The sequence below is a fragment of the Bos grunniens genome, chromosome 15, assembly GCF_055505025.1.
Source record: "Bos grunniens cultivar Pamir isolate PY7600 chromosome 15, Bosgru_T2T1.0, whole genome shotgun sequence".
Taxonomy (NCBI): domain Eukaryota; kingdom Metazoa; phylum Chordata; class Mammalia; order Artiodactyla; family Bovidae; genus Bos; species Bos grunniens.
The window spans coordinates 62,811,556-62,828,394 of NC_141179.1; the positions used below are offsets into that span (position 1 = coordinate 62,811,556).

Sequence of the window (16,839 nt, forward strand, 5' to 3'; positions counted from 1 at the left end):
TGGAGTGGGTAGCCTATCCCTTCTCCAGCAGATCTTCCCAACCCAGGAATCAAACCAGGGTCTCCTGCATTACAGGTGGATTAAGGGTAACTCACTCAAAATAGTTCCAACAGTGTCTAATTTAAATTATACTGAAGCTGTTTTAAATACTACATTTGGAAAAACAAATATACAGGGCATTTAAATGATTATATGATTACATGATTACAAAAGAGATAATACTAATAATAAACTGATAAATTGCAAAAACATGCCACAAATAAAAAAATCAGGAAATCCTAAAAGTTCCATCAACTACAAGCATCCTTTAACATATGTTTGTTACAGCTTTTAGATGCCACTATCCAGGAAGCACACATAATAAAATTTAGAAACAAGACTGTAAGCACTTTCATTAGGCTCCAGATATCAATACAACAGTATCACCCAAAATAAAAACAGAGTTGCTTTGGTTATATACTGTTGTGTTTTTTTGTGTGTAAATGCACTCAAGGATTTCCCACCAGACTGAGTCCAGCTAATCAGTTATTTGCCCATCTATTAAGTGCCAACTTTAAAAAGTTACACTATGTCCAGCAGGGAGCAGTATTACAACATCCATAAGACTTAATGCCAACATGAAACGGACAGACGAAAATGAAGGGGGAAAAAAACCCACTTACCATAGGTCTTTACAACAATACACTGAATTTTTACAGTATTTACAGGGCTTCCAGAAAAAAACATCTAAAGCATGTCTCAAAGCAAATATAGGTGATCCACAGTACCAGGATTCCTAAAACAGGAAATCAAAATTATATTAGGCAAAGATTTCTTTCAGCCATATTTAGTTGAATTAGTACATAATATGACTAAATGTCTCTCAGTTACTAAAGTGCCATCTTCCTTAGTGGATCAATCGGATTTGGAAGTCAGATATTCAATGACACTTTGGGTCAAGTGATTTTAAAAAGCAGAATATTATTTTATTTACCAGAGAATTTAAGTAGACGAAGAAGGTCAGTGGATGACATAATATGTCAATCACCAGAGAAAAGTGTGGTCAAGGACTTACAGTTGTTAAACCAACCATACACAGTGCTGATATATCAAGCCCTTCTAAACAATTTGCAGGTTATAGAGAGGATATGACATTCATTTCTGCATGTCAGCATGAATGAGTATCTAGGGTTAATTTTAAGAATGAAAAGGCAAGAGAGAAGTAGCCTGTAATGCTGGTATGTTAAGATTGATTAGCCAGATATTTACTGAATATGAGGAATGCACATGATACTGTAAAAAAATTCTATGACCAGTCACAATATGTCAAAGGCAAAACATATTATGTTTGATATTCTAGATGTCAAAACCTGCCTCATATTCAATGATAACAACTCCATGTCAGTTCTTATGACTGAGGAAATAATGTATCACCACTTTCTTTTTCTTTTTTTTTAGGCCACACCATGCAGCATGCAGGATCTTAGTTCCCACACCAGAGACTAAACCTGTGCCCCCTGCATTGAGAGTGTGGAGTCTTAAACACTGAAGCACCAGGGAATCCTAATGTATCACCACTTTTACCTGAAACATTAAATAGTTTGCCTTATGTGTGTTTACATGCAAAACGTCATTGTTTACACTAAAAACCAAATTTTTGCCATTAGAAAAAGATAACATATGAATATTTACCTTGAAATATATATATATAATAAAGTAGTTTATGTAATACAAATAACATTTAGTTGAAATGTAATAAATAATCCTACTATTTTCTTCAGAGAAAATGACATGAGAGAAAATGATTTGATTGCTGGTAGAAACAAAGATATTAAGGAGATTCTGGTGAATGTGCAGAAAGAAGCAAATAGGTAGATTCTCCATCATCTTAGAGAATATATGTGTCAGGAACAGAATGATCCAGAAATAGGAACACTGAAGGGGTTTCTGGTGAAGTCTCAAAAATGGAATGAGACATTATTGAACAGGACAGGAAAGGCGGTCTTTGTTATAATGTAGCAAAACTGAAATGTATTCTAATATTGTGTGAAAAGGAGATAAACCTGGATATTTGGTTGAAATTTCCAAGCAAAATATTGAAGGCATGTACAGCTTTCTCCTTGCTGCTTATGGTAAAATGTGAAAGAGAGGGTAATAAACTGAGGAAGGATAAAGAAGAAAAGGAGATAAATTGAGGAAGTTAAGCAAAAAGAAATCATTACTTGATAATTTAGAAAATTTTTAGTGTGTCTAGACTGCAAAAAAGGTTAACATCACAAATTATTAGGAAAATGCAAATCAAAACCACAAATGAGATACAACTTCAAATTCATTAGAATGGCTATCACCCAATAAAGAGCCAAAGTTGCTAGGACATAAGAGAAATTGGAACCTCTGTGTATTGCTAGAAGGAAGGCAAATGGTTAAGTCACTGTGGAAAACACACTGGCAGTTCTTCACAAAGTTAAACATATAATTCAGCAATTCTGCTCCTAGGTATATACCTAAACAAACTCTAACAGATACTCAAACTCCAACATTCATACATTATCCATAATAGGCAAAAAGATGGAACCAGGACAAGTGTCTGCCAACAGCTGTATGGATAAACAAAACGTGCTATATACACACAATGAAATATTACACAGCCATAAAAAGGAGTGAAGTCTGATACATGCTATATGATGGAAACACTGCTAAGTGAAAAACATGCAAATGTTAACAAAGAACAAATATTACATGATTCCTTATGTGAGGTATGTAAACAGGCAAACTCACAGAGACAGGAAATATAAAGCTACCAGAGACTGCAGTGATGGCGTGGGAAGTTACTGCTCAATGAGTAAAGTGTTTCCATTTGGGATAATGAAAAAGTTCTGGGAAAAGACAGTGACAGTGTTTACACATCATAAATATAGCTAATGCCACTGAACTGCACACTTTAAAATGATTATAATAATAAATTTTGTATTATGTATTTTTGGGGCTTCCTTGGTGGCTCAGATGGTAAAGAATCCACCTGCAATGTGGGAGAATGTCAGGAAGCATTTAACAGGAGGATTCCTGTGTTCCTGTGTGCTGTTTTCGATCTGTCATGAATCCTGTCCCTTATTAATTCCTGAATATTCAGGAATTAAGTGGAGTAGCAAACTACTCCTGGGGCTGAAGAATGCATGCATTTCCTTCATTAGTTTTTCCATATGGTGATAAGTAACTATTTACGACCCTCTTCCTTTTTATGAACCATATGGTAAAAGTGATTATTTACAACCCTCTCTCTTTGATATGGATTGCCTTATGATAATTTGTAAGTCTGGACTTTTGATTTTTATCTCTGCTGAAAATAGCTACCTTGTAAGACAGTATATACAACCACACTATGTTGAATAAAACACCTTCGCTCCATCAGAGCTCGGGTCCCCGTGTCTTTCTTTCCTTCTCTCTCTCAGGCTAATTCTTTGGAGCGCACAGGCCCACTGAGCTCACTTTCTTGCCCAGGCTTCTAAGACCCTCTCAAGAAGGCAAACTGTGCCTTCACCCCCCCTCAAGAGGGTGCCTGGTGCCTACATGTAGCAGTGCAAGCCCTGTGTCAAAGGGCTTTATTTGTTTTCTGCATAAACCAAGGAATATCAGCCTATTTCACTCTCTCTTTTACTTTCTAATCGTTAACTCTGGACCACCAGGTTCTGGTCCATTAAAGGACTTCAACAGGAGACCCAGGTTCGATCCCTGGGTTGGGAAGATCCCCTGGAGGATGGCATGGCAACCTACTTCAGTTACTGCTGCCTGGAGAACCCCCAGGGACAGAGGAGCCTGGCAGGCTACTGTCCATGGGGTCGCAAAATGTTGGACACGACTGAGCGACTAAGCACACATGCATACTTTTATCACAAAAAGCTTTTTACCTATGAAAAAAGGGACCAAGATCTTGAGTCAGCTAAGAAGGTTAACATACTGATTTCAATTAGGAGAATTAAGACCGGGCTACTGATAAGCAAATTTGGAAAACTCAGCAGTGGCCACAGGACTGGAAAAGGTCAGTTTTCATTCCACTCCCAAAGAAAGGCAATGCCAAAGAATGCTCAAACTACCGCAAAATTGCATTCATCTCACACGCTAGTAAAGTAATGCTCAAAATTCTCCAAGCCAGGCTTCAGCAATACGTCAACCGTGAACTTCCAGATGTTCAAGCTGGTTTTAGAAAAGGCAGAGGAACCAGAGATCAAATTGCCAACACCTGCTGGATCATGGAAAAAAGCAAGAGAATTCCAGAAAAACATCTATTTCTGCTTTACTGACTATGCCAAAGCCTTTGACTGTGTGGATCACAATAAACTATGGAAAATTCTGAAAGAGATGGGAATACCAGACCACCTGACCTGCCTCTTGAGAAACCTATATGCAAGTCAGGAAGCAACAGTTAGAACTGGACATGGACCAACAGACTGGTTCCAAATAGGAAAAAGAGTACGTCAAGGCTGTATACTGTCACTCTGCTTATTTAACTTATATGCTTATTTAACTTAAACTTATATTTAACTGAACTGCTAAGCTCTAAATTGAACAATTCGAAAGTTCAGTGAGAGAAAATGATCATCATATATGACAGTAATTCATTCCTTTCATATGAGTTTATTTCAGTTCAGTTCAGTCGCTCAGTCGTGTCCGACTCTTTGTGACCCCGTGAATCACAGCACACCAGGCCTCCCTGTCCATCACCAGCTCCCGGAGTTCACTCAAACTCATGTCCATCGAGTCAGTGATGCCATCCAGCCATCTCATCCTCTGTCGTCCCCTTCTCCTCCTGCCCCCAACCCCTCCCAGCATCAGAGTCTTTTCCAATGAGTCAACTCTTGGCATGAGGTGGCCAAAGTACTGGAGTTTCACCTTTAGCATCATTCCTTCCAAAGAAATCCCAGGGCTGATCTCCTTCAGAATGGACTGGTTGGATCTCCTTGCTGTCCAAGGGACTCTCAAGAGTCTTCTCCAACACCACAGTTCAAAAGCATCAATTCTTCACCGCTCAGCTTTCTTCACAGTCCAACTCTCACATCCATACATGACCACAGGAAAAACCATAGCCTTGACTAGATGGACATTTGTTGGCAAAGTAATGTCTCTCTCTGCTTTTCAATATGCTATCTAGGTTGGTCATAACTTTCCTTCCGAGGAGTAAGCATCTTTTAATTTCACGGCTGCAGTCACAATCTGCAGTGATTTTGGAGCCCAGAAAAATAAAGTCTGCCACTGTTTCCACTGTTTCTCCATCTATTTCCCATGAAGTGATGGGACCAGGTGCCATGATCTTCGTTTTCTGAATGTTGAGCTTTAAGTCAACTTTTTCACTCTCCACTTTCACTTTCATCAAGAGGCTTTTTAGTTCCTCTTCACTTTCTGCCATAAGGGTGGTGTCATCTGCATGTCTGAGGTTATTGATTTTTCTCCCGGCAATCTTGATTCCAGCTTGTGCTTCTTCCAGCCCAGCATTTCTCATGATGTACTCTGCATAGAAGTTAAATAAGCAGGGTGACAGTATACAGCCTTGATGTACTCCTTTTCCTTTTTGGAACCAGTCTTTTGTTCCATGTCCAGTTCTAAATGTTGCTTCCTGACCTGCATATAGGTTTCTCAAGAGGCAGGTCAGGTGGTCTGAGTTTATTTAGGAAATGTTAATAGAAAAAGAGCCTGGCATGCTGCAGTCCATGGGGTCATAAACAGTTGGACACAACTTAGCAACTAAACAAAATAAAACAAAATAGAAAAAGGAAGCATGACTTGCTCTTCAAATTTTTAAAAAATAATCTTAGAATATCAAGCAGACTACAAAATTAATTTCAAATCTTTCATTCTAGAAAATGACAAAACTGTAATACAACACAGAGTTTAACTTGTTTTTAACCCTCCATTTTGGGGAATGAAAAAATACAAAAGGTAAGAACATACCCTTAAAATCCAAAAGATTTTTAAAAGAAAATACTTTTTAATGATTAAAAATCTTAATTCAGTGCTGGACATTCAGTGCTGGACAACTCTGATAGAAAGCTCTTTAATCTGAGTTGAAAATGAAATTTCTACGCTCTGGAAAAACAAAGGGATCTAATTTCTCTTTCACAAGGTTAAGACAGGTCTTCTTCAACTCAAAATCATTCATCTCTGAGTTAAATATGTCCCACTTACTATCCGTTATTTCATATCACAGTCTCTAACCATACTGCTTTCTCTGAATTTACTCATTTTATCAAGACAAATATGCCTCATTGCCTAGGCAAATATCCAACCATAAATTGGCTAAATAAAGGACTAATTTAGAAGGATATGAATGCTGAGTTTGGGCCTAGTTACAAACAGTAAATAAAAGCCTGAATTTTGTCATGACACAGTTCATTACTGTTGTGAAACCAAGCTGTATCATTTACTAGCTATACAACAATGACAGTTAATTTTACATGTCAACTTGACTGGGCCATGCAGCATCAAGGTATTTCCGTTCAGTTCAGTTCAATTCAGTCACTCAGTCATGTCTGACTCTTTATGACCCCATGTACTGCAACACGCCTGGCCTCCCTGTCCATCACCAACTCCAGAAGTTTGCTCAAACTCATGTCCATCAAATCAGTGATACCATCCAGCCATCTCATCCTCGGTCATCACCTTCTCCCTGTGCCTTCAATCTTTCCCAGCATCAGGGTCTTTCCCAGTGAGTCAGTTCTTTGCATCAGGTGGTCAAGATATTTGATCAAACATTATTCTGGGTGTTACTGTAAGGGTGTATTTGGATGACATTAACATGTGAATCCGTAGACTAAGTAGACTGTCCTTCCTCATGTGGGCAGACCTCATCCACTTCATTGAAGGTCTGAGGAGAATAAAAGGCTGAGCCTTAGACCACTAAGAGGGAGTGAAAAGCATCAACATATTAGAGATTCTGAAAACTTTCTAAAAGAGTGACAGGTAGAACATGACAAAAAGAAGCAGTCTGGCATAGTGTTTAGTAAACTATGGTTCACAGGGCAGATTTTCCAGGCTACCCTCTGCTGTTGTACACCCTGCAAACTAAGACTGGTTTTTATACTTTCAAATGGCTCAAAGAAAACAAGGATATTTTGTGACACGTTAAAACTATATGAAATTCAAATTTTAATTTTCATAAGCAAAGCATTAAGACACACCTGTACTCATTTTTTAATATAAAATTGCATTTAATGGTAGTGTTAAAAAGGGATGAAAGAGGACATGTGGCCTGCAAAACCTAAAATACTTACTATTTGGTTTCCTAAAAAGCATGCTGACACGTGGCCAACTACATGCACAGGATGTTTAGGAAAGATGGAACTTTTCTTCCTGTAGCAAGGGCTGAATCAATATTTGAGGAGGATAAAAATGGTTTAACCTTCCTGAGAGGAAGTTAGGTGAATGAAAGTATGGTGGTTGAAAATCTAGGATAGGAGCCTCCTTACCAGGCTATTAGAAAAAGGCCTGTCCTATCTGTTTGTTCTCTGCTTATCCACCTCGATCAAAACATATCAATAAGTAAGTCCTACCCATACCCAAAGGAACCTACAGATTTAGTGCAATCCCTATCAAAACACTCATGATATTTTTCACAAAACTGGGACAGAGAACTCCATAATTTATATGGAACCACAAAAGACCCTATACAGCCGCAGCAACCTCAACAAAAAAAGAACAGATGAAGGTATCACACTCACTGACTTCAGGCTATATTACACAGCTACAGTAATCAAAACAGTTTGGTACTGGCACCAAAACAAAACTATATATCAATGGAACATAACAGACATCCCAGAAATAAACCTACATATCTATGGTTAACTAATAAAACAACAAATAAAATAACAAAGGAGCTAAGAACATACAATGGAGAAAAAAACAGTCTCTTATAGAGTGATGTTGAGAAAACAGGAACAGCTACACGTAAAAGAATGAAATCTGAACATTTTCCCATACCATATACAGAAATAAAATCAAAATAAATAAAAGACCTAAATCTAAGACCAGAAACCACAAAACTCCTAGAAGAAAACAGCAATACACAGTTTGACATAAATTGCAGCGATATTTTTTAGATCTGTCTCCTAAAGCAAATGGAACAACAGCAAAAATAAACAAATTGGATCTAATTAAACTTAAAAGCTTTTACAGAGCAAAGGAAATCATTGACAAAACAAAAAGAAAATCTACTAGATTGGAGAAAATATTTGCAAATGATATGACTGATAAGGGGTTAATATCCAAACTATATAAACAGCTTAAACAATTCAAAATAAAAACAAAAAAAACCCAAACAACCCAATTTTTTAAATGCAAAGACGATCTGATAGATATTTTTTGAAAGAAGACATACAGATGACCAACAGGCACAAGAAAAGATGCTCAATATGAGTAATTATAAGAAAAATGTCCATCAAAACCACGAGATATCACCTCACAACTGTCAGAAAGGCTATCACCAAAAAAACCACAAATAACAAATGTAGGAGTTTGAGAAACGGGAACTCTCATATGCTGGTGGGGAGAATGTAAACTGCTACAGTCATTATGGAAAACAGTATGGAGATTCCTCAAAAAACTTAAAATAGAACTATAAGATCCAGCAATTCCACTCCTGGATATATATTCAAAGAAACCAAAAACACACAATTTGAAAAGATATATGCACCCCATTGCTCATTAGTCAGTTCAGTCACTCAGTCATGTCCATCTCTTTGCGACCCCATGGACTGCAGCATGCCAGGACTCCTTGTCCATCACCAACTCCTGAAGCTTGCTCAAACTAATGTTCATCGAGTGGGTGATGCCATCCAACCATCTCATCCTTTGTCGTTCCCTTTTTCTCCTGCCTTCAATCTTTCCCAGCATCAGGGTCTTTTCCAATGAGTCGATTCTTCACATCAGGTGGCCCAAGTATTGGAGCTTCAGCTTCAGCATCAGTCCTTCAAGTGAATGTTCAGGACTGATTTCTTTTAGGATGGACTGGTTGGATCTCCTTGCTGTCCAAGGGACTCTCAAGAGCCTTCTCCAACAACACAGTTTAAAAGCATCAATTCTTAGGCACTCAGCTTTCTTCACAGTCCAACTCTCACATCCACACATGACTGGAAAAACCATAGCTTTGACTAGATGGACCTTTGTTGGCAAAGTAATGTTTCTGCTTTTTAATATGCTGTCTAGGTTGGTCATAACTTTTCTTCCAAGGAGCAAGCGTCTTTTAATTTCATGGCTGCAGTCACCATCCACAGTGATTTTGGAGCCCAAGAAACTAAAGTCTGTCACCGTTTCCATTTTGCATTGCTCATAGCAGGATTATTTACAATAGTCAATATAGGAAAGCAATGTAAGTCTCAATCAACAGAGGAATGGATAAGGAAGATATAAAACTGCAATTTTGCCATTTGCAACAACATAAATGGTCCAGGAGTGTATTTTACTTAATGAAATAAGTCAGACAGAGAAAGATAAATACTGTATATTATCAATAAATGTGAAATTTAAAAGTAAAGTGAATGAACACAACAAAATGGAAACAGACTCACAGATATAGAGAATAAACTAGTGGTTACTAGTGCGGAGGGGTTGGGATAAGGGAAAACAGGGGTAGGGGATTAAGAGGTATAAACTACTGGGGATAAAGTAGAGAAGCTACAAGGATATATTGAACAGTAAGGAAATATAGCCAATATTTTATAATAAATTTAAATAGAGAATAATCTATAAAATACTGAATCACTGTATTATACACTGAAACTAATATATTACTATAAATCAACATGCTTTAAACAACAACAACAAAAATAATACTAAGTCCTACCTACCCACAAGGAATTTCCATCAGGATTCTTTCCAGTTAGGGTAAAGATTTGCTAAAAAAACAAAATAAGAAAAAAGTCCATTTTAGTTATCTATATTATTCAACTGATCATATATCAACACAAATGAACAACTAAAGATCACCAACATTTAAGAAAATCACAAGAATGAAAAAGAAGGCCCATGATGAAACACAGAACAAGTAACTCTGGAGAAATCAGAGGTAATTCATGTAGGAAAAGAAAATAATTGTATTTAACACCTTTAGAGATATTAGGTAAGATATTGTATTTAAGAGACAATGGGTATATAAAAGAGCAGAATTAAAAGAACAAAGATGAGAATTTAAAGAAATTTAAAACAATGCCAGTGCACCACCACCTTCCCCATATATACAAAAAACATAAAATTTGAAACCAAAGTTGAAGAAATACAGAAAAATAACCCAAAGAGGGTAATGATCTCTCTAAAATGTTATAGGAAAACACTACTTTCTCCCAACCAAAAAACACACATACACACACACAGATAAGGAAAAACAATGCAAAGGATCCAGAGAACAGCAGGTGAAGAAAAATAAATAGATCCTTAGACACATCTTTGATGTAGAGCAGAGGTTGTGAGACTAGCGCCCAATAAACCAAATCCTGCTCACTCTATTTTAGCAAATAAGGTTTTACTGGAACACAGTCATGTTCATTTATTTATATATTGTCTAAAGTTGCTTTTTTGCTACAACCACAGTGCTAAGTAGTTGCAACAAGGACCATATGATCTGCAAAGCCTGAAATAATTACTATTTGGTTTTCATAGAAAAATTTTGCTAAATATTGATTTAGAGTTATATAGCAGCAACTTGGTAAAAAGTAGCTTTTAAATTTAAATAATTAAAACAAAATTAAAAATTCAGCTCTCAGTCATAGCAGCCACATTACCAGTATTCAAACATCAAATGTATTTAATGGCTATTATACCGATCAGTGTAGATATACAATATTTCCATCAACACAGGAAGCGGTACCTGGCAGGGTTTACCTGGAAATTATTATAGACCACTACAGCTATATTTTAATTCTTGCTTCTAAAAGTGCTACAATCAAGGGGCAGGCAGTCAAGATGGTGAAACACGTCACAGAATTCATGTCTCCTCACAAGTACATCAAGGATACGTCTACAAACGGAAATTTCTCACAGAGCACCTGCTGAACATTAATGGAAGACTCCGGATACCTAACAGGACAAGAAAAATCCTTTTCTTGGGTAGGAAACAGACAGACAGACAGAAGGAAGGGATTAAAAAAGAGACCAGCACCCCTGGTGGGAAGCTGAAGGTAAGGAGAGGTTCCTGCACCAAGAAAAATCACCTCATGGTGGGGGAAGTCTGCTGGGACAAAACGGCAACATTAGGGGATCATGGGGGAGCACAAAGGACAGACAGTGGAAGACACCACAAACAAGATGAAAAGTTAACCCTCAGAATGGGAAAAAGTATTCACAAGTGAAGCAAGGGAAAAGAAAACAATCTCCAAAATATACAAACAGTTCATGCAGCTCAACATTAAAAAAAAAAAAAAAAATAGGCGGAAGACCTAAATGATATTTCTCCAAAGACAGACAAATAGCCAACAAACACATGAAAAGATGTTCAACAACACCAGTCAATACCCAAATCAACTATATTCTTTTCAGTTGAAGATGGAAAAGCTCTATATGATCAGCAAAAACACGATCAAGAGCTGACTGTGGTTCAGGTCATGAACTCCTTATTGCAAAATTCAGGCAAAAATTGAAGAAAATAGGGAAAACCACTAGGCCATTCAGGTATGACCTAAATCAAATTCTACATGACTTCACAGTGGAGGTGACAAGATTAGATCTGGTAGACAGAGTACCTGAAGAACTATGGATGGAGGTTCATAACACTGTACAGAAAGCAGTGATCAAAACCATCCTAAAGAAAAAGAAATGCAGGAAGGCAAAGTGGTTATTTGAGGAAGCTTTACCAATAACTGCGCAAAGAAGAAAAGTGAAAGGCAAGGAAGAAACGGAAAAGATATACCCAACTGAAGGCAGGGTTCCAGAGAACAAAAAGGAGAGACAATAAGGCCTTCTTAAATGAACAATGCAAATATACAGAGAAAAACAACAGAATGGGGAAGACTAGAAATCTCTTCAAGAAAACTGGAGAAATCAAGGGAACATTTCATGCAGAGATGGGCCTCATAAAGGACAGAAATGGCAAGGACCTAAAAGAAGCAGAAGACATTAAGAACAGATGGCAAGAATACACAGAAGAACTATGCAAAAAAGGTCTCAATGACCTGGATAACCACAGCAGTGTGGTCACTCACCTAGAGCTGGACATCCTGGAGTGTGAAGTCAAGTGGGCCTCAGGAAGCACTATTACAAACAAAGCTAGTGGAAGTGACGGAATTCCGGCTGAGTTATTTAAAACCCTAAAAGATGATGCTGTGAAAGTGCTGCACTCAACAAGTCAAGATTGGAAAAGGTCAGTTTTCATTCCAATTTCAAAAAAGGGTAATGCCAAAGACTGATCAAACTACCCTACAGTTGCCCTCATTTCACATGCTAGCAAAGTTATGCCCAAAATCCTTCAAGCAAAGTTTCAGTAGTACATGAACTGAGAATGTCCAGAGGTACAAGCTGGATTTAGAAAAGGCTGAGGAAGAGATCAAATTGCAACATTCCTTAGATCATGGAGAAAGAAAGAGAATTTCAGAAAAACATCTACTTCTGCTACACTGACTACACTAAAGCTTTTGACTGTGTAGATCACAACAAACCAAGGAAAATTCTAAAAGATGGAAGTACCAGAACACCTTACCTGTCTCCTAAGAAACCTGTCATTGGGTCAAGAAGCAACGGTTAAAACCGGACATGGAACAGCTGACTGGTTCAAAGCTGGGAAAGGAGTACAAGGCTATATATTGTCACCCTGCTTATTTAACTTCCATGAAGGGTATATCATGCAAAATGCTGGGCTGTATGAATCCCAAGCCGGAACCAAGACTGCCAGGAGAAATATCAATAACCTCAGATATGCAGATGATACCACTCCAACAGGAGAAAATGAAGAGGAACGAAGAGCTTCTTTAAAACTCAACATTCAAAAAACTAAGAACATGGCATCTGGTCCCATCACTTCATGGAAAATAGATGGGGAAACAGTGGAAACAGTGACAGACTTCATTTTGGGGGGCTCCAAAATCACTGCAGATGGTGACTGCAGCCATGAAACTAAAAGATGTCTGCTCCTTAGAAGAAAAGATATGATCAACCTAGACAGCATATTAAAAGGCAGAGACATTACTTTGCCAACAAAGGTCCGTCTAGTCAAAGCTATGATTTTTCCAGTAGTCACGTATGGATGTGAGAATTGGACTATTAAGAAAGCTGAGTGCTGAAGAATTGATGCTTCTGAACTGTGATGTTGAAGACTCTTGAGAGTCCCTTGGACTGCAAGGAGATCCAACCAGTCCATCCTAAAGGAAATCACTCCTGAATAGTCACTGGAAGGACTGAGGCTGAAGCTGAAACTCCAATACTTTGCCCACCTGATGCAAAGAACTGATTCATTAGAAAAGACTCTGATTCTGGGAAAGATTGAAGGTGGGAGGAGAAGGGGACGACAGAAGATGAGACGGTTGGATGGCATCACCAACTCAATGGACGTGAGTTTGAGTAAACTCCTGGAGTTGGTGATGGACAGGGAGGCTTGGTGTGCTGCAGTCCATGGGACAGCAAAGAGTCAAACATGACTGAATTGAACTGAAAGAGCCTCTTGATGAGTATGAAAGAGGACAGTGAAAAAGATGGTTTGAAACTTAACATTCAAAAATTAAGATCTGGCATCCAGTTCCATCATTTCATGACAAATAGAAGGGGGAAAAGTGGAAGCAACGGGTTTATTTTCTTGGGCTCCAAAGTCACTCAGATGGTGACTGCAATCATGAGATTAAAAGATGCTATGCCTTAGAAGAAAAGTTATGACAAACCTGCACAGTGTATTAAAAAGCAGAGGCATCACTTTGCCAACAAATGTCTATATAGTCACAGCTACGGTTTTTCCAGTGGTCGTGCACAGATGTGAGAGTTGGACCATAAAGAAGACTGAGCACTGAAGAATTGATGCTTTTCAACTGTGGTGCTGGAGAAGACTCTGTAGAGTCCCCTGGACTGGAAGGAGACCAAACCAATCAATCCTAAAGGAAATCAGATCTGAATATTCATTGGAAGGTTTGATGCTGAAGCTCCAATACTTGGACCACCTGATGCAAAAAGCTGACTCACTGGAAAAGACCTTGATGGTAGAAAAAAATGAAGGCAAAAGAAGGAGGGGGCAGAACAGGATGGTTAGACAGCATCACAGACTGAAAGGACATGAATTTGAGCAAACTCTGGGAAATAGTGGAGGACTGAGGCTTGGCATGCTGCAGTCCATGGGGTCTCAAAGAGCTGGACAGGACTGAGCAACTGACTAACAACAACAGATGCTAAGAGTATGACTTTTGTATATTTTGGATAACAGCCCTTTATCAAGTGTGTCCTCGCAAATATCTTCTCCCAGTCTGTGGCATGTCTTCTCATTCTCTTGATACTGTCCTTCCCACAGCAGAAGTTTTTAATTTTAATGAAGTCCAACCTATCTACTCCTTCTTTTACAGATGATGTCTTTGGTGTATCTAAAAAGTCATTGCCATCCCCAAGGTAAGCTACATTTTCTATGATGTTATCCTACATGAGTTTTATAGTTTATTTTACATGTATGTATGTGATTCATTTTGAGTTAATTTTTCTGAAGTAAAGTCTGTGTCAAGATTTATTTACTTATTTATTTTTGCATGTATATGACTGGCTGCTACAAAGCAAAGACTATCTTTGCTCCACTGTGTTGCTTTTGCTCATTTTGTCTCAGATCAGTTCACTATATTCATGTGGGTCTATTTCTGGATTCTGTATGCTGCTCCACTAATACTTTACAGTAAGTCTTGAAGTCAGGTAGTGTCAGTACTACATCTCTGTTCTTCAATATTGTGTTTGCTATTCTAGATCTTCTGTCTTTCCGTATAAACTATAGAATCAGTCTGTTAATATCCATGATATAACATGCTGGGATTTTAACTGGGACTGCATGAAATCTACGAATCAATTATGGAAGAACTGACACTGAAAATATTGAGTCATCTATCTATGAACATTATCCATCAGAGGGCAGACAAAATGGAAACCACAATTTCAGAAAACTAACCAAACTGATCACTTGGATCACAGCCTTGTCTAAGTCAATGAAGTATGAGCCTTGCTGTGCAGGGCCATGCAAGACAGGTCACGGTATAGAGTTCTCACAAAACGTGGTCCACTGGAGATGGGAATGACAAACCACTTCAGTATTCTTGCCTTGAAAACCCCATGAGCAGTATGAAAAGGCAAAAAGATAGGATACTGAAAAATGAACTCCCCAGGTGCACAATATGCTAAGGGAGAAGGATAGAGAAATATCTATAGAAAGAATAAAGAGACGGAGCCAAAGCAAAAACAATGCACAGTTGTGTATATGGCTGCTAACAGAAGTCAAGCCTGATGCTGTAACGACCAATATTGCATAGGAACCTGGAATACTTATCACAGTAAGTTGGAAGTGGTCAAACAGGTAATGGCAAGAATGAATATTGACATTTTAGGGATCAGTGAACTAAAATGAACTGGAATAGGCGAATGGACCAATTTAACTCATATGACCATTATATCTACCACCCTGGGCAAGAATCTCTTAGAAGAAATGGAGCAGCCCTCATAGTCAACAAGAGAGTACAAACTGCAGTACTTGGGTGCAGTCTCAAAAATGACAGAATGATCCGTTCGTTTCCAAAGCAAATCATTCAATATCACAGTAATCCAGTCTATGTCCCAACCACTAAAGCCAAAGAAGCTGAAACTGAACGGTTCTATGATGACTTACAAGACGTTCTAGAACTAACACCAAAAATAGATGTCCTTTTCATCACAGGGGACTGGAATGCCAACATAGGAAGTCAAGAGATACCTGGAGTAACAGGCAAATTTAGCTTTGGAGTAGAAAATGAAGCAGGAAAAAGGCTAACAGAGTTTTGCCAAGAGGATGCACAGGTCATAGCAAACACCCTCTTCAAACAACACAAGAGACAACTCTACACATGAACATCACCAGATGGTCAACACCAAAATCAGACTGATTATACTCTTTGTAGTCAAAGATGGAGAAGCTATATACAGTCAGCAAAAATAAGACCAGGAGCTGCCAGTAGCTCAGATCATGAACTCCTTATTGCCATATTCAGACTTATATTGACGAAAGTGGGGAAATCACTAGACGATTCGGGTATGACCTAAATCATTTGATGATTTACTGCAAGTGACAAATAGATTCAAGGGATTAGATCTGATAGACAGAATGCCTGAAGAGCTATGGCAGAGGTTCATGACATTGTACAGGAGGCGATGATCAAGACCATCCCCAAGAAGAAATACATAAAGGCAAAATGGTTATCTGAGGAGGCCTTACAAATAGCTGAGAAAAGAAAAGAAGTGAAAGGCAAATGATAAAAGGAGAGATGATTCCACCTGATTGCAGAGTTCCAAGAAAAGCGAGGAGAGGTAAGAAAGCCTTTCTCAGTGATTAATGCAAAGAAATAGAAGATAACAATAGAATGGGAAAGACTAGAGATCTCTTGAAGAAAATTAAGAGATACCAAGGAAACATTTCACACAAAAATGGGCACCATAAAGGACAGAAATGGTATGGACCTAACAGAAGCAGAAGATATTAAGAAGAGGTGGCAAGACACACAAAACAACTACACAAAAAAGATCATCATGACCCAGATAACCATGATGGTGTGATCACTCACCTAGAGCCAGACATCCTGGAATGACAAGTCAAGTGGGCCTTAGGATGCATCACTATGAACAAAGCTAGTGGAGGTGATGGAATTCCAGCTGAGCTATTTCAAATTCTAAAAGATGAGGCTGTGC

The 16,839-nt window shown here is 38.2% G+C and overlaps 2 protein-coding genes across 16 annotated transcripts in view; one reads left to right on the forward strand and one right to left on the reverse strand.

Annotated features, from left to right (window-relative positions):
• The window catches only part of DNAJC24 (DnaJ heat shock protein family (Hsp40) member C24), a 132,688-nt gene extending 131,100 nt beyond the window's left edge, over positions 1-1,588 (forward strand). The window contains exon 3 of the mRNA XM_086340955.1: positions 1,438-1,588. Coding sequence (XP_086197081.1) covers positions 1,438-1,485 — 48 coding nt within the window. The 3' untranslated portion in view covers positions 1,486-1,588. The remainder of the gene's footprint in view (positions 1-1,437) is intronic.
• IMMP1L (inner mitochondrial membrane peptidase subunit 1) overlaps positions 1-16,839 on the reverse strand; it is a 75,762-nt gene that overhangs the window by 55,849 nt on the left and 3,074 nt on the right. For 6 of the 15 annotated variants that reach the window (XM_086340966.1, XM_086340959.1, XM_086340969.1 and 3 more), the window contains exon 2: positions 9,813-9,860. In XM_086340966.1, coding sequence (XP_086197092.1) covers positions 9,813-9,829 — 17 coding nt within the window. In that variant the 5' untranslated portion in view covers positions 9,830-9,860. Of the gene's footprint in view, positions 1-662; positions 776-9,812; positions 9,861-16,839 lie in introns of all 15 variants that reach the window. The other 9 variants (XM_086340960.1, XM_086340963.1, XM_086340968.1 and 6 more) reach the window with 2 other exon arrangements.